General features: G+C 36.7%; 1 protein-coding gene across 1 annotated transcript; it reads left to right on the top strand.

Annotated features, from left to right (window-relative positions):
• The first annotated feature begins 4285 nt into the window (after positions 1-4285).
• Positions 4286-21669, top strand: LOC143656892 (uncharacterized). The gene is given in 5 exon segments (XM_077128643.1): positions 4286-5681; positions 10134-10260; positions 14434-14529; positions 15028-15110; positions 15551-21669. Coding segments are annotated over 5 exon segments (1992 nt in total). The 5' UTR covers positions 4286-5669; the 3' UTR covers positions 17225-21669.
• The last annotated feature ends 1165 nt before the right edge of the window (positions 21670-22834 follow it).

The raw sequence follows: 22834 nt of genomic DNA, 5'->3' as shown, positions 1-22834 counted from the left end.
GGTGCCAAACATATTCTTCTTTCCTCATGTAACATAACAGCATGCCTTTAAATTAATCACACTTGCCAAAATAGTGATCCCTATTCTTGCCTATTAGGCCCTGATCATAAATAGGAAGAAGTGCCCAGGTGGGACTAAGGCAAAGAGATCAGTGGCAGCATTCTTGACCTTGTGTATTTCAAATAAATATTAGAATCAATTTATCAATGTTGTCTGTGTATTTGGTGTGAACTTTGGGCAGAATTTAATCATATTACTTTGACACATAACATATTAATATATTGAACCATATGCTTCATGTTTGTAGAACTACATAAATTTAATTGCTCCCTTTTCAAATTGGAGAAAAACAATGAATTGCCTCTTTGACAGTTTTAAACTTTTGTGTGCCTCAGGAAAGAAACATAGCAGACATCACCAAATGGGTTCCCAGCTGACAGAGAAACTCTGAACATCTCAAACCCTTTCTTGAACCAAGAGATCTTTCTCTGGATGCCTTAGTTTGGTCATTTTATGGCCATGAACAATAGTCTTGTAAATTAATAAATTATCTTTATAAAATCGAAACCACTTCTGGTATATTGCATTTCAAGCACAATTAACACACTAAAACAGATATTGGTAGAAGAGATGTAGACAGCAGTGGTTTGCAAATGCCAAATATTTTTGAATGGCTTTTTAAATGGATGAGAGGAGATTCTGAAAGATTTGTGAGGACCTTTATAGAGAAGGCTTACATTGTTTAAAGAGACTGCTGGTGGAAATGTGGACTCGAAAGATACTTCTGATAAGCTTTTAGACAGAAGTGGTATATGTGTTATTCCAAACTGGAAGAAAGGTGATCCTTGCTTTAAAGTGGCAGAGAATTTAACTACATTGAGTCCTGGTTATGAATGGAAGGCAAAACTTAGAAACCACAAGCTAGAATACTTAGCTGAAGAGTTACACAAATGTGGAAAGTGTGGCCTGGTTTCTTCTTGTAGGTTATAGTGAAATGTGACAGGAAAGAGATAAACCAAGATCAGAACCCTTGTGTACAAAGAAACTAAAAATTAATGGTCTGGAAAATTCTGTGATGCCAGAAAGGGAGACCTAATATAACAGTTCCTCATGTGAGGATTTAACCAAACATGGAACTTGTAAGCTACTACAGAAAAAGCAAGGATTGGAGATGGGATTATCCAGGGGGATTTGTGGAAAGTCCTATCATCTGATAGGTATTACCCAGGGAGGATTTGTGGAAAGTCCTATCAACTGATAGGTATGATCCCACTCTTCTGCCTAGAAAATCAACAAGAGTTGACCATTGATCAACAAGAGTTGTCTTTCCCTAGCCAGTCTGCACTGAAAGGGACATAGAAGGGACAGATTGAAGGAAAAATATCTTCAAAGGCAGAACCATGGAAGCTAAGGTCTAAAACCAAGAAAACTCAGGCCAGAAAAGCAGGCCTCCATGCAGTTGGAGAGTGTGAGTTTGCCCTGAAAGCAGAGGGCATGTCTTCTGCTTCAATGTTCAGGAAGAGTTTCAGAGACTGGGCCTCAGAGAGGGTGGAGCTCATTCCTTGTGGTTTGGAGAGAGCCTTGCTGCTCCTCTATTTTTATGATGAGGTTTAGAGTGTGCTCCAGAGATGGCAGAGAACCCTGGTGCTCTCCCAATGCTTGTTGAGGGTGGAAACAAGAAAATGGTGCTCTCCCCAATGTCCCCCAAGGTTGTACCCTTCACCTCAGTGTTTGAAGAGGCAGTGTTTCTACTCTCAGAAAGGGTGGGACTGCTGCTTTCTAAAGCCCTGAGGATAAATGGCTCCCAGACTTTGAAATCTAATGTAGTTTGCCCTGTAGGTTTTTGAAGCTGCTTGGGCCAATGAACTTTGTTTTCCTTCAATTCCTCCCAATGGAAATGATAATGTTGACCATATGACTGTGCCTCTTGTAAATGTTGGCAACAGATGACTTGTTCTGAGTTTTACAGGTCCAGACCCAGGGGAGAATTTTGCCTTGGGACAGACTCTGCCTATAACTGAATTTGATGAGTTTTTTTTTTTTTTACTGGTTCTGACTTTGTATTGTTAGGAAAATGCTTTAAGGCTTTGTGATATTGTAATGGAATGAATATGTTTTATATATGGAAAGAATATTTGTTTTCCTTGGGGTCCAGAGGGTAGGATTTGCTGCTTTGACATTGTTGTGTACCCCCCAAAGAACCATGTTCTTTAATCCTGATTCATTATTTTTGGGTGGAATCACTTTTTATACAATTTTATTGAGATGTAGTCACACAGTGTACAATCTATCCAGAGTATACAATTGAAGGCTCACAGTATCATAATATAATGCATCACTACAACAATTTTTTAATCATCATATAGTTGTGTATTCATCACCATGCTTAGTTTTAGAATATCTTCATGACTTTAGAAAACGAAATGAAAAGAGAAAATCATAACTTCCATACCCTTACCCTCCCTTGCTCATCTACTACTACTATTGCAATCTACCCAAATTTTTTACCCCTCATCACACCCATTAGGTAATTATTTTTGTCTTTAATTTTTACTCATCTGTTGGGTGGATTATTTTTTATTGAGGTATATCTATGGAGATTTAGGCCACCCAATTGTGGGTGGGACCTTTAATTAGGTTGTTTCCATGGAGATGTGGCTCCATACATTCAAGCTGGGTCACCTACTGGAGTCTTTTAATAGAGAACCAATTTAGAAAATGCTTCAGAGCCAACACAGAGGGAAACACTTATGCAGAAAGAGAATAGCCCCTGGGAAGCTCTCTGAAATCCAGAATCCATTTGAAAGGAGTATCAAGGAGAGAAAGCTAGCAGACATAACCATGTGCCTTTCCAGATGAAAGGGAAACCTCACACCTCTGGCATGGCAGGCAAAGATTCTGCCACTGAGCCACCATAGCACTACTCTAGACTGGCTTTTAAAAACAATTTACAATACCAAATTTTGGCTAAAATGGAAAATAACTGAAACTCTCATACATCACTGGTAAAAATACAAAATTGTACAGAAACTTGGAATAAGTCTGATAGTTGAAAAATTAAACATATCTAGATCATATATATCATATGACACAAATTTCCACACCTAGCCATTTATCTTAAAGAAATGAAAACATAGGTGAACAAACAAATCTGTATACAAATGTTTATAGCAGCCTTATGCATAATTGCTCCAAATTGGGAAATGATCTAACAATCCTTCAACTTGTGAATGGTTAAACTGTGGTACATTCATACAATGAAGCACCACTCAGCAACATTATACATACAGTAATTATGGATCTCAAATACATAATGCTAAATGAAAGATGTCACATTCAAAATGCCTCATTCTGTATGATTCCATTTATATGACATTTGCCTGCCCATGCAAAAAAAAAAATACAAATGAATATATTTTTATTTGAGTATTTTTTTTAGCAAAAATATTTAACTTATAGAGACTACATTAATGTTCACATCCTTAGAGAGTGGTGGTTGATTACAAGTCCTTTTATAGATGAAGAGTAGTAGAGCCCTTCTACCTGTAGATTCTCCAGAATACTTACACAGCATATAAAAATCACTAAAGAGTATTTTCTCTGGGAAAAGATATATAGGTTGGTTTTTGGATTTTAGGAGGAATTAAAGGATATCTGCATGGTTTATGTAATTTGGGTAATGATGGTGTTAAAGAAGGCATTGTTGATTATATGTATCTCTCATCTGAATTAGAGTATGTTTTGGATTATAGACTGATCACACTCTCAACTTCATTAAATGAGAGTCCTCCATGAAAATGTTACTTTTTCTAGACTGGTAAAGAACCTCCGAGTGTGCAATTTGATGAACGCATCAGTAAGTATTGATTTACTTACGTTTTTGGCCTGTTTGGGCTCTGTTTTATAAGGAAGAGAATTTTAACCAAAAAGGACAGTCCTTATGTACTTTCTAATTATTGAATTTGACTGCAGGCATTTAGGCCCAGTCTATTTGAGGTCAAGTTAGCTATTAGTGGACAAACTCTTTCTCTAGATTCAAAATTCATTAGTACATTTCTCAGGGAAACTTGCCTAAAATCATTCAAGGAATAAATTCATGAATTTACACTAGTAGAAAGCACAGACAAATGAACTAATACATGAATAATGACAAATTTTATGAGTTACCTGAAGGAACTCAGTGTTTAAACCTGGCTCAACATCTTAGTCATCTCTGTATGGAGCAGGGACAAGGGAGGGCATGAGAAATATTGTTCTCAGTAAGTATATATTGATGTAAGTATACATTATGTTGGACAGTAAACATCAGGAGAGCCAAAGTTTATGTTTGGGTTGTGGATTCAGTTTTATGAAAGTTCTCACATTGGAGGGGAACCTGGACATGGGACATAATTGTGAGAACAAACTATATGAAAAGGAGATTTTCACAACAAGGTGCATCATCTGATTACTGAAATGACAGGTGGCATTCAGGTAATGGTGTAAGCTTTAAGGAATTTGAACTGGGAAGCAAGAAGGAAAAATTTAAACTCTGGCTGTGTCTTTTTCTAGCTATGTACTTTTTTAAGCTTACAAACCTTAGAAAAGTTTCTGGTTTTCTAAGGTTTCTGAACCTCTTTTCATTTAATTTGTTAAATAGGTAAATCTGCCTTAATTAATATGTTAATTTAAAGATTAAATAAAAGTAATTCTCCAAACACATTTAATACAATGTTGTTTATGTGATTTTAGGAACAAATGCATAAGTTAATCTAACTGTTTTCAGAAAATATCATTTGTCCATGAAATAATTATATAATTTTTAACAATGTTAATAAAAATTTAAAACATAAAAGTTCTTCCACATCTATAAATTATGAAATGAAAAATGTTACAATTGAAAACTATTAATATAAGATGTCAACTGCCATTTTGCTAATTTCAATGTGAAGTATGAGTTTTATTCCAAATCCTAAATTCTATTTAATTTGAGCCTTCTGAACCAATCAGGATTGTGAGATGTTATGACACATGTGCATATGCTACTTTTTTGATGCAAGGGATTTTCAGGACTATATTTGTAATACAGCAGCCATCCATTGATCCCTCAAAGTGGAACAAGTCCTTGATAATAAAATGCATTGTTTCTTGATTATCTAAATCCAGCAGGATGAGATCATAAGTAAGTATTGAGAGAGTGATAGTATTAGACATTTAATATGGAAGAACCAGGAAAATTTCAGGCAAATATCCTCAGAAGGATAGCTACAAGGCAAAGTAGGACTGGGGTGAGAGTTGAAAGGATGGGGTTGGATATTTCAGAAGCCAGATATATTGATAGCTGAGAAAATCCACAGTGATTTCTCTGGATGTGGAGACCAAATATTTTGAGTCAGGAAGGGAATGGAAAATCTCTGAAAACCATGGGCTGATGAAGATATAAAACTCAATGGTTTTCATCTTATCTGTACAAAGAAGTTATTCTCTTAGGACATATTTCATGTTCCTGTTTATTAGATTGGGTTCATTCCCAGGTGGAGGATTAGGAGTCATGAGAGTTGTGTCTGAAAGTCAAGGATAAGTCCAGAATCTAATAGCTTCTTTCTACATTCTCAGTTTTGCTTACCTGGTGCTTATCTTGTTATGAGTGTAAACCCAGAGGAAGACAATTGTCAGCTGAGCTGTTGACCATGCAGCCACTGGTGAGTAAGGAATACTTCTTTTTACTGAAATTACCCATGTGTTTTCAGCAGATGGGCATAGATATTTGTGCTAGTTTGAAAGGATTTATGTGCCCTAGAAAAGCCATGCTTGAATCCTAATCAATCTTGTAGGAGCAATGGTTTCTTCTAATCCCTATTCAGCACTATAGGTTGGAAACTTGATTAGGTTATCTTCATGGAGATGTGGTTAATCATTTTTAAGTATTATACTTGGTTAGATGGAGACATGTTTCCACCCATTCTGTATAGATCTTGATTAGTTTAGTGGAATCTTTTAAAAGAAGAAGCATTTGGGGGAATGCTTCAGAATGACATAGTCACATGAAGCAGAAAGTCCACCAGCCAGTGACTGTTGAAGATGAAGAAGAAAAATGCCTCCCAGGGAGCTTCATGAAGCAAGAGGCCTGGAGAGAAAGCTAGCAGACACCACTTTTGCTATGTGCCCCACCAACTGAGAGAGAAATGCTGAATGTCATCACCTTCTTGAACCAAGGTATCTTTCCCTGGATGTCTTAGATTGGACATTTCTATAGACTTGTTTTAATTTAGACAATTTCACAGCCTTAGAACTATAAACTAGCAATTTATTGAATTCTCCTTTTTAAAAGCTGTTCCATTTCTGGGATATTGTATTCTGGCAGCTAACAAACTAGAACAGTATTCTGTTCATTTTAGAAGCTATTCAGGGATCTGAGCTAAAGTTATATATATCCTGGCCTCTGCGATGGTGATTGTTCAAGTTTGCTGTTTAAATTTCCAACCTGTAGTACTGAATAAGGATTAGAAGAAGCTGTTGTTCTCACAACATTGATAAGGATTAAAACATGGTTTTTGCTTTTCTAGGGCACATAAATCCTTTCAAACTGGCACATTCCACCTTATGGGCCCTAAAAATCACATGTTTTCCCCATATACAAAGTACATCATTCCATTACAATGTCAGAGAACCTTAAATCATTTCAGTAACATTACAAATACAATACAAGGTTAAAACCAGTAAATGTCTCAGAAAAGTCAGCTACAGGCATGGACAGTTGTAAGGCAAAATTTTCTTCTCGGTCTGGACCTGTGAAACTCAAACAAGTTATTTGCTGCCAACATACAAGGGAGGAACAGTCATAGGATATATGTATCCATTTCCATAGGGAGGAAGGAATACATGGGTTACAGGACACAAGCAGGTTCAAAAAACTGTCAGGCAAATTCCATTAGAATTCAAATCTGAGAGTCATTTATCTTTGAAATTTTAGAAAGCAGCAGTCCCACCGTTTTTACAGGCCTATGCTTGCCTTTCTGAATTCAACTTTGGGAGACACTGGAGAGACCACCTTTTACTCAGCTTCACCCTCTCTAAGCATCAGGGCCACACCCAGCCTCACTGTAAGCTTTAGGGTACACACTCAACCCCTCCGTGTGGTGGCAGCCCTATTCTCCCCAATCCCCAAAGGGTGTGCTGCACCCTCTCCAAGCCCTGAGGCATCACCACTCTTCCACTGCAATGAAGTAGAAAGCCCATCCTATTTCTCTGGGGCAAACTCACCCTCTCCACATGCTTGGATGGGTTCGCTGTCCTAGCCTGAGCCTTCAGACCTCAGCCTCCATGATTCTACCTTTGAAGTTATTTTTCCTCCAATGTTTCCCTTCTCTATCCCTCTCTGTTCTGACTGCCAGTGGTTCTTTTTACACAGCTCCTGAAACACTTTCATTGGCTTTCAATAAAATAGTCTCAGATCATGTCCATCAGACATAAGGAGTTTCCACAAATCTGTCTTGGATAACTTCATGTCCAATCCTGCTTTCTCTGAAATGGCTGGTGGTTTCCACATTTGGTTAAATCTTCATGTGGGGCACTATTCTGTGGAGTCCCCCTTTCCAGAAGGTCAGAATTTTCCAGAAAATCAACATCTGGTTTCTGTGTACCCAAAAATTCAGGTTTCAGCTTATCCCTTTCCTGTTGCATTTTGCTATAAGCTGTGTGGAGAAACTAGGTTGCACTTTCCACATTTAATTTGGAAATCTCTTCTACTAAATTGCCAAGTTCGTGGGTTTTAAAATTTACCTTCCACCCAAATCCACAGGTCAATTGTTCCATATTATCTGTCATTTTAAAACAAGGATTACATCTTCTTTACAGTTTGCAATAACACATATCTCATTTCTGTCTAAGGCCTTATCAGAAGTATCTTTAGAGTCCACATTTTTACCAACAGTCTCTTCAAAGCATTCTAGGCCTTCTCTATCAAGCTACTCACAACTCTTCCAGAATCTTCTTATCCATTTTAAAAGCCACTCCAACATGTTTGGTATTTGTAAATTGTAGCACCCCACTTCTCTGATACCAAAATCTGTTCTAGTTTGCTAGCTGACCAGATGGAAAATACCAGAATCAAAAGAATGGCTTTTAAAGGGGGAATTTAACAAGTTGCTTGTTTACAGTTTTAAGGCTGTGAAATTGTCCAGTTAAAATATATCTGTGGAAATGTCCATTCTCAGACATCCAGGAAAAGATACCTTGGTTTAAGAAAGCTGCTGGTGTCATCTGCTGGCTCTCTTTCCAGGCCTCTTGCTTCATGAAGCTCCCTGGGAGGCATTTTCCTTTTCCATCTCCAAAGGTTGCTGGCTGGTAGACTCTGTGGTTCTCTCATCCTTCTGTCATGGTTCTGTACCTCTCTTCTTGTTCTCAAAAGGGGCTCTGTCTGAAATGTCTCCTCTTATATAAGATTCCAGCACACTAATCAAAACCCAGGTAGAATGAGTGGAGAGACATCTCCATCTAATCAAGTTTAGTACCCACAATTGATTGAGGCATGTCTCTGTAATGACAATCTAATCATGCTTCCAACCTACAATGATGAATAGGGATTGGAAGAAACCATTGCTCTCACAAGATTGATTAGGATTAAAACATGGGTTTTCTAGGGTGCATCAATCCTCTCAAACTGGCACAGTGATCATTCATCAATAAGTAATCTTTCCAGCACGAGTTTGTTGCAGACTCCATTAAGACTCTATATTCACTGGAGAACTGAGAGGTTTGTTCTCATTCAGCCCATGTCCTCTTTAGAGAAAAAATGTACTCATTGATCCTGTTAATGCCTGCAAATGGCTTAGATGTATAGTGAGCTTAGTTGATAGAACTGAGTAATAGCAGATATTTATAGTTGGTAGGGAGGCTGGTGCTCAGCAAGTGAGTTTATCAGTACAGGGTTACAGTTGCTAAGGCAGAGGGTTTTGCATTGTTGCAAGAAACAAATGTGAGGATTAGTCAATAGAAGGAAAAGAGGAATCATTTATTTTCCTCAAATCATAATTTCTTAAAGTTTTAATATTGTATATTTGTACATTTTTAAAACTTTTAAAATGGATACCTAAAATTTTCCCTTTCTTTTGTTCTCATTGCTCTTTTCCCCTTATTTTAAGTAGTTTATTCAAATTTTGTAAATAGGAGTAATGAAAAGAAGTGTTGTTTCTTTAATGTTAACTTGCATTCAGGAGTATAGTAAGTAGAGTAAAATTCATGTCCCTAGGAAATTTTGTGATGAATTGAAGAGACCAGAATGGTTTAAGGGCCTTCTTTTATTCTTAAACATAAAGAGGAGGTGAAGATAATAAAGAGAGAATGAACATGGGTTTTGAAATTCCCAAGGAATATTGAGTTTGAATGATCTCATATCCCTGGAATGGGGAGCTAGGCTTATCCTTCAGTATAGGAGTTTCAGGAGTCTTTGAAGCGAGCCACTGATCCATATTTGTATTTTATGATAAATACCTGAAGTTATGGAAAATTTAATGAGTCAGCATACACTGTTCCAACTTATCCATGGTACCTATTTAGTTCTGTAGAATGCTATATTTAGCTGCAAAGTTTGCTGCCATTCTATTGAATAATATAGCTGTATATTAAGTTTGGATGCAAAGTACTTTACACATAAGCTCATGAGATCTTTCAAAATTTCAAACTGTTTGTGAAATGATGTCATAGATGAGAGAAAACAGGTCATCTGGGGCAGTAATATAACTATAGTTATAAAAGTGGCAACACATGAGTATTCACTGTCCTGTGATGAGTCTGTATATTTACTTGAAATAGGTAGAAAATGTTTTTTTGTTATAAATGCTGAAGTGCAAATTATACCTCACCATCTGCAAGTCATAATGACCAGTTTATTGGGAAATGTCAAGATTCTATTAGACCATGTGTTTTTTGAGATTTTTAAAAATAATTGAGTCAAATAATCAGTGTGTATACGTATGTGTCCACACCTTTGAAAGACAGATTGTTCAGTATTGAGAATCATCTGACTTGAAACTCAAATGCAGTTTGAGTTTTCTGCAGCAGTTATCAGTTCCTCAGTGTTATGCTTCCAGTCATTGTAATCTGAATATTTGCAGATGGCCCCTTCTGAATACTTGTATCTCTGATGTTTTTAGGAGTTAGTGAAATTGAAAGATGTATTTATAGAATTTACTCAGGCAGAGTGGGTCATGCTGGATTCATCCCAGAGAAGGCTGGTCAGAGATGTGATGCTGGAGAGTATCAGTCATCTGCTCTCAGTGGGTGAGTATCAAACTTACCTATCTAATCCTCTTAAGAAGTGTCTAGAACAGCTTGTTTATATTGTTTTAGATTTTACTTTATATTCTTATTCTATGTTATTTCATAACATGAATAACAATCTAAGATTTTTGTCTCTTTACTTATTACTTACATCTAGCTTTTCCCCTGACTAAAATATAATCTTTGTGAACACAAATTCCATGTATTTCTTTTATACTCAACACAATGTTGGGAATACAATGAGTATTTTCTATAAGGATAAATAAGGAGATTAAATATGCTCTAAATAATTATTTTGCTCTAGGGATTTTGTGTGCATTCAGATGATAGTAATAACACAACAGGCATATCATTTTCCACATTAACTTAGAATGTTCCAAGGGAACTTATTGTATTACTCAGGGTTCTCCAGAGAAACAGAGCCAACAGAAGATATCTGTAAATATGAGATTTTATAAAAGTATCTCACACCAACTGTGTAGATGCATGAGTCAAATTTTATAATATAGGCACTAGCTGGCAACTCCAATGAAGGGCATCCATGAACTCTCCAGGAGGGGCTGGCTGACTGAATAAGACATGGAAGTTCTCTCTCTTCTCCCTTTAAAGTCTTCAACAAATTGAATTAAATCCAACTGATTCAGTTCTCTCTTTGTGGAAGACATTCCCTTATTTGATACTAGATGTAATTAGCCACAGATGCAATAAACTAAGTAATGATTTAGAAAACCAGCCTTCAATTTATTAATCAGCCATGAAATTTCTTTGAAGTAATGGTTATGCCAGTGCTTACTTGATCAGAAAACTTGGCACCCTCACATGGCCAAGTTGACATATGAACTTAACCATCACAGTGTTTTTGAATTCTTTGTGAAAATCATAATAAACTATTATGGAAATCTAGAATTTTCCTTGTCTGAAAATATAGAGTGTTCTGCAGTCTGTTCTTGAGCTTGGCTCAGCAACCAGAAGTTCTCACTGTATTTGGGCACAAGATCAAGATTTAACACTTTGATGGTGAAAAATGGTCAATATTATATATTGCAGGTACTTTTCCCCTGACTGACCTTCAACAATTATATTCTTTTCTAGTCATGATAGTGGTTTGAAGCTGTATGTACTGAAGAAAAAGCATATTCTTAAATCTAATCCATACCTTCACATGTGAGCAATTGTTTGTATTAATTTTTGATGAAGTTACTTCAGTTAAGTTGTGTCCTATCTCAAGCATGATTAGTTTTCATCTATTACTGGAGTCTTTTATAAAAGAATAAAATTCAGAGAGAGAAAAAGTCATAGATATAAAATTTTGAAGTCACTGAAACCTTGAAGAAAAGAAAGAAACCAGGAGACAGCATCATATATCTTGCCATATGGCAAACTAAGGAACAATGGTTTCCAGTTGTGAGTATCAGAAAGCCACAGTCTTGGGGAGAAAATGTTGCCTTGATGATGTATAGATTTGGACATTTCCCAAGGCTCAAAACAATAAACCAATAAGTTTCCAATTTTAAACCAGCCCATTTTATGCTATTGCTTAAGTAGCCTAGGAAACTAAAGACAGAGTTTGGCCCAGGCATTTGATGTGCTTTTGTTGCATATACCACAAATGGCAATTCAGCTTCAGAATTGGGTAATTGGTTGAGGCTGGAAGGATTGTGAGGTCATTTATAGAAATGGCTTAGATATCTTTGAAGAGAGCATTCAAAGGCATATGAATGTGAAAGGTATTTCCAGTAATGCTCAGGAAGGAAATGATGATGTATTATGGAGACAGGAGGAAAGGTGATTCCTGTCACTATTGAGTTCTGATATTGGGTGGAAGACAGATCTTCATTCACGAACTTGGATATTTAACTGAGGCAATTTCCAAGATAAGCATGGGAAGTTCAGAATTCTAATTGCCACTTATGTTAAAATATGAGAGGAATGTGATAAGCTAAGAACTGAAATCATATGCTTAAAGAAACCAGATATTGGTTGTTTAGAGAACCTGGAGCTTCTGGAAAGTGAGCTCCCAGAGAATAGTGCTAACTGTAAGGGTTTAATTAAACATGAGACAAGTCAGCAATTCTGTTCTACTCAAGATTGGGAGTGCAGTTATCCAGGAGAGATTTGTGGAGTGTTGTTTTGTCTGATGGTTTGGACCTCTGTGTGCAACATTCACAACTGACAAGTCATTTGCAAAATCTGCCTGAACAACCACTGGTAGTCTTGATGAAAAGGGACCGATTGTCGGAAAAATCACTTCAAGGGCAGAACCATTGAAGCTGAAGTCTGGAACAAAAACAACTGAGGCAAGAAGGTGGACCCATCAATATATGTAGAAAGGGTGTGCTTTTCACAGCTTGGAGTGTGTTGGCCTCCCACCCCATATTAAGTACAACCCCACTCTTTCAGATGGTGGAATCAGAACCCATTGGGAATGTAGAATTTCTCTCTGCCACCTCACTGTTCTGAGAGGGTTGTGATTATTCCCCAGGGCTGTCAGAGTCAGACCACAACCCCAAAGTCCTGAGAGGTTGGAGATTTCACTCCTGTGTTTACAGAGAGCATGGCTGTTGCACAAGCACTTGGGAGAGATAAAATTCCCACTTCATCAGTCTTGGAGGACAAAATTTCATTATGTATGTGACTCTCAGAACTTGAAACGTAATAGAGTATGCCATTCAGGGTTTGGAACCATAAACTGTGCTTTCCTTTCACCTACCAATCAAGTGGAAGTGTTTATTTTATTCTTGTCACTCCATTGTATATTCTTCTATAGATTTCACAGGTACACATGCAGAGGGCACACATAACAAATTTTGATTAGACTTTGTACTAAGCATTGCTTTTAAAATGGCTTAAATTTTGGGAGAATATTTTAATGGAATGAATGTACTTTGCCTATAGAAAGAACAGGTCTTTCTGGGTTGCAGAGTGTGGAATGTGGTGGTTTGAAATTGTATGTGCCCAGGAAACATTTTGTTAACTAAAATCCATACCTGTGCTTTTTTTAAATTTGCTTTCTAAAGCCCAAAGGATATATGCCTCTCAGAATTTTAAATCTAATGGAGAAAGCATATAGGTTTCCAGAACTGTATGAGTATAGTGGCCCCATTTTATTTTTTTATATCTCCCTATAGCAATGGAAACATGTATCTTATGAATGTCCTGCTTCTGTATATTGGCAGCAGATAACTTGCTCTAAATTTCACAGGTCCAGAGCAGGAGAAGAATTTTTGCCTTAGAGCAGACAATGTCCATAATTGACTTTGTTGAGAGTTTTTAGTGGCTTTAACATCTTATTGTATTTGAATTGAATTGAAATGGTTAAATTGATGGAGTGAATATGTTTTGTATTTTGAAAACATGTCTTTTTGAGGGCCCAAAAGTTGTAATGTGCCAGTTTGACAATGTTATGTACCCCAGAAAAGCCATGTTTTAAACCTGATCTGATCTTGTTGGAGCAGCTACTTTAATCCTGATTAAATAAATGTAGGTTGAGAATTTTGATTAGATCATCTTATGGAGATGGGACATGCCCAATTGTGGGTTTGACTTTTAATTAGATGGAGATGTGACTCAACCCATTCCAGGTAGGTCTTGATTAGTTTACTGGAATCTTTTAAAAGGGAATATTTTGGAGAGAATCAGAAATTACAGAAGCATCAGAGCCAACAGAAATTTCACAGCAGGTCTTACCCAGATGCAGACATATGGAGAATAGGGACACAGATATTTGGAGATGCTTGGAGCCCAGTAGATACTGCCATAAGATGTTAAGCAAAGTAGCATCTGGGTAGAGCAAGGGAAGCCAAAAGATGAAAGCCAGCCCTGAAGAAGGAAAGTGAATAATATCCACAGGAACAGAGGCTGAAAACAATTAAGCCCAGGAGCAAGTGATCAGCAGATGCCAGCCATGTGCCTACCCAGCTGACAGGTGTTTCTGACCCATTGGCTTTTCTTGAGTGAAGGCAATCTTTTGTTAATGCTTTAAGTTGGACACTTTCATGTCATTAGAACTGTAAACTTGTAAATTATTAAATTCACATTTATAAAAATATTCCAGTTATGGTATATTACCTTTCAGCCACTTGCAAACTACACAATCACCTTCACTGGACTTCACGATAATATACTGTTAAGTGCACAGAACTCAAAATTTCTTGTATTTTTTCCCATAAACAGGATATCAGGTCTGTAAATCAGATGTAGCTTCACAGTTGGTTCAAGGGGAGGAATTGTGGGAAGAAGGAATTGGATTTTTTCAAAACCAGAATTCAGGTGAGCACTTCCTTGGAACATGTATTCAGGACAGGGAGGAACATTATCAATGAGTGACTCATATATCACCTGCAGATTTCTGCAAGTTATATTTTCTGAAATGTACATATTGGGGAAATTTCCTCAGTTCAAAGTATCAAATGCTTATCAATCTGTATTCACATGTCATTAGCTTTGGCAAAATAGATGTCTATGGACAATTGAATTTAAACTTTCACTTATGACCCATTTCTCATCCTTGGCTTCAATGCTTTTCCCTCTCTCCACCTCGCCAACATATTATTTTTGAAATAATTTTTCTTATAATTAAATCTTGAAAATATTTTCTAATTGATAGTGTCATATAAAAGTTTCTGCTACCTCAAGTAATCTTTAATTTGATATTCTTTCTCAGATAACTGTCATTTTAGAAACAATTATATGGCTATGTGTGCTGCTTCAACATATTCATTTTCCTAATGCTGGTCTAGAAATTAATTAGTTTTTCAGTTCTTTCAGGCAGGGAAGATAGTGTTAAAGAACAAGAAATGCCATCTGTGCATCATATCTGCAAGAAAGAAATATCTACCATCATGTCATTGGTAAGCATTATGGCTGTAACCCTGGTCTTCCAAATAGATACCTGGAAGTGGAATAAATTAAAAATTCAGTACAATCACTTAACTGTAAGTTGGTTTAAGTGTGAATCCAAGAAAAGTCTGTGATAATTTGCATATAGAAAATAATTGATTTGAACACAATAATATAACCTTCCTTATATATGAAAAGATAATTCTATAAATACAGATCATATACTCAATCTCTGAAACATTATGAAGTCTTCAAGACTGATTAGAAAGTTCTGCAGTTGAGAAGCTATAAAAGAGTAGATCTCTGTACATGCAGAAGAATAAAATGATTCATAAATAACATGGGAAATATTTTAATTGGAGAATGTCACCGATTGGTTAGTTTTGAATTCAGATGCATATGGATTGATATCTATGGACAAACCTCTTACATTCTCTCCTCTACTTCCTAGGAGCAGAATTCTCATACTCAAAAGAATGGTATTATATGTCATAAATTGCCAGAAGATTGTTCTCATAGTTCTAGAGTGATTCAAAATGTATTAACTCACAAAGGAGTGAAGTCCTACTTCAGCAATCTATTTGGAAAAGCCCTCAATGATTTATCATGTTTTAATCAACAACAGAATCTTCACCCTGGAAGTAAGTCATATGAATGTCATCTAATTGAGAAATCGTTTGTTCAAAATTCTGGTCATACACATTACAGTGGAAACCATGTTGGAGAGGAACCCTGTGAATATCATCTATGTGGGAAAACCTTTACTAAATATTCTGAATTGAGACAACATGAGAGAACTCACACTGGAGAGAAGCCACATGAATGCCAACTATGTGGGAAAGCCTTCACTTATTATTCTAACCTTAAACGACATGAGAACACTCATACTGGAGAGAAATCTTATGAATGTCATCTATGTGGGAAAGCCTTCACTTATTATTCTAACCTTAAACGACATGAGAACACTCATACTGGAGAGAAATCTTATGAATGTCATCTATGTGGGAAAGCCTTCACTTATTCTTGTAGCCTGAAAAAACATGAGAGAACTCACACTGGAGAGGAAACCTACGAATGCCATCTATGTGGGAAAGCCTTCAGTTTATCTTCTTATCTTAGAGAACATGAGAGGGTTCATACTGGAAAGAAACCATATGAGTGTCATTTATGTGGTAAAGCTTACACTCGTTGTTCTACCCTTAGAAAGCACAAGAAAATTCACACTGGAGAGAAACCATATGAATGCCAACTATGTGGGAAAGCCTTCACCTATTATTCTAAACTTAAACGACATGAGAACACTCATACTGGAGAGAAATCCTATGAATGTCATCTATGTGGGAAAGCCTTCAATCATTCTTCTAGCCTTAAACGACATGAGAGAACTCACACTGGAGAGAAACCATATGAATGCCATCTATGTGGGAAAGCCTTCAGTTTATCTTCTTATCTTAGAAGACATGAGAGGATTCATACTGGAGAGAAACCATATGAGTGTCATTTATGTGGTAAAGCTTTCACTCATTGTTCTACCCTTAGAAAGCACAAGAAAATTCACACTGGAGAGAAATCATATGAATGTCATTTATGTGGGAAAGTCTTTACTTTTGGATCTTATCTTAGAGAACATGAGAGAATTCACACTGGAGAGAAACCATATGAATGTCATTTATGTGGTAAAACCTTCACTCATTCTTCTAGCCTTAAACACCATGAGAGAACTCACACTGGAGAGAAACCATATGAATGCCATCTATGTGGGAAAGTCTTTACTGTTGGATCTCATCTTAGAGTACATGAGAGAATTCACACTGGAGAGAAACCATATGAATGCCATTTATGTGGTAAAACCTTCACTCATTCTTCTAGCCTTAAACACCATGAGAGAACTCACACTGGAGAGAAACCATATGAATGCCATCTATGTCAGAAAGCCTTCAGCCATTCTTCTAACCTTAGACGACATGAGAAAACTCATACTGGAGAGAAACCCTATGAATGTCATTTATGTCAGAAAGTCTTTTCCCGTTATTCTAATCTTAGAAAGCATAAGAGAAGTCACACTGTAATGAAACCTTAGGAATGTCATCTATGTGGAAAAGCCTTTACTCAGTATTTTAACTAGGGACAAGTAAGTGCCTTTCTCCTTAGCATTCAGCCTTGCCTAAAAGACAATCAGTTTTCAGAGTTCCCAGGTGAAGGAGCTCATGTGCAAAAATTGAATCCAAATATGGTACTGTTTCCATAGTATCACAACATCATTTATAACACTGAATACAAAGCATCCATTCATATAATATTCACTCACTACCTACTTAACTAAATTCAGACTTAGTATCACAAGTTTGACTGATGTGGACCTACATAGAGTTTAGTCTCTATAATGGGATTTAATTTTGTCCTCCCTTAATGGCATGGTATTGACAAGGGAATTAAACAGATTTTGAAATAATTATTGAATGTATAGATTTTATATATAAAATTGTAATAACAGTGTAAAGAATGCCTGGTCTATTCAAAATCCCAATGATTATACCTTCATCACATTTACCACTTAACACAAAATAAACCAGTGTATGTTTCCTCAATATAGGAACACTCTCCTATGTAACCACACAAACCCAAATCTGAAAGTGAAAAGATCCAATCCAGAGCTCATTTTTTAATTTTACCTATTGTCCTTAGAGTGGGAAAAGGTTTCCTTGTCCATTTCAGCTCATGCTTTTTCAAATTGAACTTGTTCCTGAGACATTCTCTCATGTGCTTGACAGATGGGCAAGTACATATGATGCTAACTTAAATCTTCCCACAGCTCCCTCCTGAACAGACACAGGCCTGAATTCCAACAGCAAACCCCAGGCTGATGCTGTCCTCTCCTCAGTTCATCCCATCCAAAAGGTCCTGAAATCCACCTACTCCAACCCTAGTGAAGACAACTTTATAACTGGATGAACTTTTACATACACATGGAAAAATTGTTTTCTCATTATAATGAAAATGAAATTTATGGGGCTATATCCTGAAAGCATCTATGTCATTGTCCACACTCAATATTATAGAACATTAAAAATTCCTGATAATCCATAAAACTCTACTATTTTCTCATGAAAGATACATTGTCTTTAGGAAACATGAAGATTCTTAAACTCTAATTAGACAGTATATGAAATAAATAGTCTATCCAATTAGTTATCAAATATAAAACCATTCACACTTCCTAATTTTGCCATTTTTCCTCAATCATTCACAAATCTCTCCCCGTCATTGAGAAAGTATAGAGCATGATGAAGGAGAATGTTCATATGTGCTGACTCTCACATTGCATATTTTGTATTAACATCTTTGTTTATGCAATTTTTGTAATTAACATAGAAAATACTTTTTTTGTATTTTAAGGATGCTGAAAAATCATCCTAAGTATTTTTCAAGTGATCTTGAATGGATATTCTACATCTTACTTTTCCATTTGCTACATTCTTCTCCCATACCAGTCCTAATACATTTCTTGATTGAATTTGCATCATATGAAAAGCCATAAAATTATGTCTTTTTGAAGAAGAAGGAAAATTTAAGGCATGTAAAAAGATAAAGCTGCAAACACAGCAATAAAGAGATTGGTAGACAGTGCTCAGAATGGAGTGCCAAGAATCAAATCTTTGGCAGGGGTAATTTTCCTGCAACTGTGTTATACCATTTCCTAGATTCTACTGTTCAATGTCAAGAGCTTCTTCAGGTAAATCTTTACATAGTCATCTAACCAGGAGTCATGTCACACCTTGAATCTGTCATGGGATTCACCAGAACAGCCTTGCTGACATGGGAAAGTTCATATAAGTGCAGGTATGTCAAGCAATTTTCAGACAGAGACAAGTCTACAGAATCCTATAAGCTGAAATTAAATTGAATAATGGTGGTTCTATAAGCTTGTAATAAAAATCTCTAAAATGGAAGATGGTGGAATAAGAAGCACAGTGTTTCCATTAGTGAAAACACCTAGAAGACAGGTAAAAACTGTCTAAAGCTGCTATTCTGGGCTCAAAAGATCAGTGGAGTACCATGCTGGAGGAAGTGAAAGAGAAGTTGTGATGGAGAAACTGTAGTGAGAAACTCACCTGACTGTGCCTATTTGCACTTACTCCCCACCCTCGAGTCTAGTAGTTTCTGGTCAGCCCACTTCCTCTGTCAGGATGTTATCGACTGGAATTTGTGAAATCCCTTGCCACATTGGGAACAGGGTGACATGGCACAGTTCTGATACATTTGTTGCTCAACAAAATTGGACATCTTGATCCCACAGCCTTGCCCCATTCCATACAGGAACTCATGGTGCCTGGAGTACCATTGTTTACTCAAAGAGAAACTGCCATGAGTGACTCAGTTGGCCATGTTTCAAGGTGCCCACTTTCAAACCCCAAGACCAAAAGCTTCTGATAGGCCTACTTCCTGCCTAGTGGGCTACTGCAGACTGAAAGATTAGGGGGAAGTTATCCCTCTGCCAAGAATACAGGTGGATGCAGCAGAGCCTGGCCCAGGAGTTGATCTGCAAAATTGGATTTCTATGTCTCCTTTTGTTCCTACCCAGGCAGGTTCCTGAAATGCCATTATTTCCAACTGCCAGAGAAATAGAGCAGACTGAGTGCTAAAATACCTTGCCTTTGTTGTTGCCAAATTGTGCCATCTGTGAAGGCTTGGAATGTGCCATCTTGGGAAGTTGTTTTCCTGGTCCTCTCTCCAAGTCCCTTTGGAATTCTTCTGCACCCCCTGCATGTGACCTTGGCCCTGTTTTGGCTGGGAAATACAAGCACAGTGCCATATAAGAGCTGTAACAGAACCCTATCAACAACAAAATCTTAGACAATAGAGGGAAACCAGACTTCTCAACAACTTAATTAATGGCCCAAATAACAAGCACAAAAGTACAAGCCATACTAATCAGCAAGAATATGGCCAGGTAAAGGAAGAAATTTAAAAGAGAGATGTAAAAACTGGAACAACCACTCACAGACATTCAATCAAATCTCCTAAACCATTTCAGAGATGAAAGAAAATGTGTCTTAAAGGATATTAAGAAGACACTGGGTGAGCATGTAAGAAGAATTTGAAAGCCTGGAATAAAACTAACAGAAAGACACAATAGATGAGATTAAACATATTTTAGAGGAAAAGAGCAGCAGTTTTGGACAGGCAGAAGAAAGAACTAGTAAGAATTAGTCCTGCAAGGTAGGACATCTGAAATAAAAATGAGAAAAAAGTACATAGAGATAAGAATGGAAAAATTTGAGCAGCATCTCTGGGAATTGAATGATAATATGGAACTCAAAACATACATGAAATGGGTTTCCCAGAAGGAAAAGAGAGGGGGAAAAGAGGCAGAAAGTACATTCAAGTAAATAATGGCAAAAAATATTCCCAAGTCTTATCAAAGACATAAAGATACAAATGCATTGAAATCCAAACAGAATAAATCCTACTAAACCCACTCTGAGACCCATACTAATCAGAATGTCAACTTCCAGAGATAGAGGATTTTGAAAGCATTAAGAGAAAAGCAATTCATTACATACAACAGAATTGGAATTAAATTAAATGCAAACAGCTCTGTAAATAAACTCACTACTGTTCCCTATTCATGAGACATGACTTCCAATGGCATAAGCCTCTGTAGCACTGTGGGACATGATGTCCAGGGATGATTCTTGCCTTGTCCACATGAGTTGAGAGTGACTAAAAGTGGAAAAAGGAATGGAATAAAATACTGTTTCAGTGGCTAAAACTTTCAAATTGGGTTGAGAAATCATTCTGGAGGTTATCTTATGCAAGTTGTAGTCAGATATTTCACACCACAGTATGCCATAGTGCAAACCACAGTATTCCTGTAAGCTCTAGGGAGCACCTTTATATTCTATCTAAATCTATGTATAGGTTTGCTTAGAAAGTTTATTTGCTCAGAAAATTAAATCCTCCAGATTGATCATAGGCAAGATAAATCCTGAAACCCATAAGTACCAGTCACTCCAGGAAAATTACCAGATTAATTCATCTATCCCATAAATCCAATATCCCTTCCCAGTATGAAATAACTAAAATGGCCCTTACTCAGGTAGTCATGAAGGATGAAAATAAGTGAGAAGAAAGAGGTGTAATTGAGAAGTTAGAATTCTGTAAATGCTTGTGATTACTGACTCATTATATAGACATTTCTTTATAGAGTATAATGTTTTAGAATAACCAGAAGGAAGTACCTGAAGTTGTGGAACTGAAATCCAGTAGCTCTGATCTCTGAAAATGATTGATAAATATATTGCAAAAAATAGTTGTCTGTGTTTGTATGGGTCAACTTCAGAATGTTTTCTTTTGTTCCACTGAATCTCTTATTATACCCTGTCAATACTACACTGTCTTAGTTAATCTACCTCAATTGTAAGTCTTAAAATTGTATAGATTGCAATACTAGTGGTCAGTAAGAGGGAGGGATAATATGTATGAGATGTTTGGGGTTTTCTTTTACCTTTAAATTTCATTTTCTGGAGTAATGCAAATGTATTAAATATGATCCTGCTGGTGAATACACATCTGTGTGATGAAAATGTGAACCATCTATTTTATACTTTGAATGGCCTTTATGGTGTGTGCAGCTATCTCAGTAAAATATAGGAAAAAAATTAAGTGCCAATTTCTTTTCAGAAACCATGGAGGTGAGGTGCTACTGGTATGATATATTTAAACTACTGAAAGAGAAAATATTCCACCCAAGAATTCTTCAACTGGCAAAACTCTTCAAAAATGAGGGAGAGTTCAAAAATATTCACTAAAAAACAGAAGCTGGGAGAATTCATTAGCAAGACCCCTGACCTGCAAGAAATATTAAAAGGCATTTATGCCTGTTGAATAGAAAAGACAGAGGAGAGAGGCTTGGAGGAGACTGAGACTTGAAGATCATCAGTAAGGTTCCCTTAGAGGACCAAAAAAAGAGGCAATAGGACATATTGAAGCTAAAGGATAAAATAGTTGAAGTATTATCTAAAGAGTAGGAATGTTGTGTATTAATGTTTTGAACTCTCCAATTAAAATGCACAGATTGGTAAAAAGGATAAATGAATGATCTGTTCTTATGCTATCTGTGATAGACTCACCTTAGACCCCAGGACACAAGTAGATGAAAGGCTGGAAAACTTATTCCATGCAGGCAGTAACCAAGAAGCAGCAAAGGTATCTATATAATATTAGACAAGATAAACTTTCAGTACAAAAAGTTTATGAGACAAAGAACATTATATATTAACAAAAGAGGCAATACACCAAAAGAAACAAACAATCATAAATGTTATTTGCCTGTAGTAGTTACGGTTCTATAGAGAAACAGAATCAACAGGGAGCACCACAAATATAAAATTTATAAAAGTGTCTCACATGACCATAGGAACACAGATTCCAAAATCCACAGGGCAGGCTGTGAAGCCAATGATTCCAATGGAGGGTCTGGATGAACTCCACAGGAGAAGTTCACCAGCTGAAGTGGGAAGGGAGCCTGTCTCTTCTGAATCCTCCTTAAAATGCATCCAGTGATTAGATTAAGCATCACTCATTGCAGACAACACTCCCCTTGGATGATTACAGATGAGATCACCTGTGGATGCAGCTGACATGATCATTATTTAATTCTATGAATTTTCCTTATCACAGCAGAGCCTGACCATGACAGTCCACCCCTTGTCAACTTGACTAGGTGAAGGTG

Source organism: Tamandua tetradactyla, chromosome 15 (genome assembly GCF_023851605.1).
Source record: "Tamandua tetradactyla isolate mTamTet1 chromosome 15, mTamTet1.pri, whole genome shotgun sequence".
NCBI classification, from domain to species: Eukaryota; Metazoa; Chordata; class Mammalia; order Pilosa; family Myrmecophagidae; genus Tamandua; species Tamandua tetradactyla.
The sequence above is the reverse complement of the archived record's forward strand: the minus strand, read 5'-3'. Positions and strand labels throughout refer to the sequence as shown.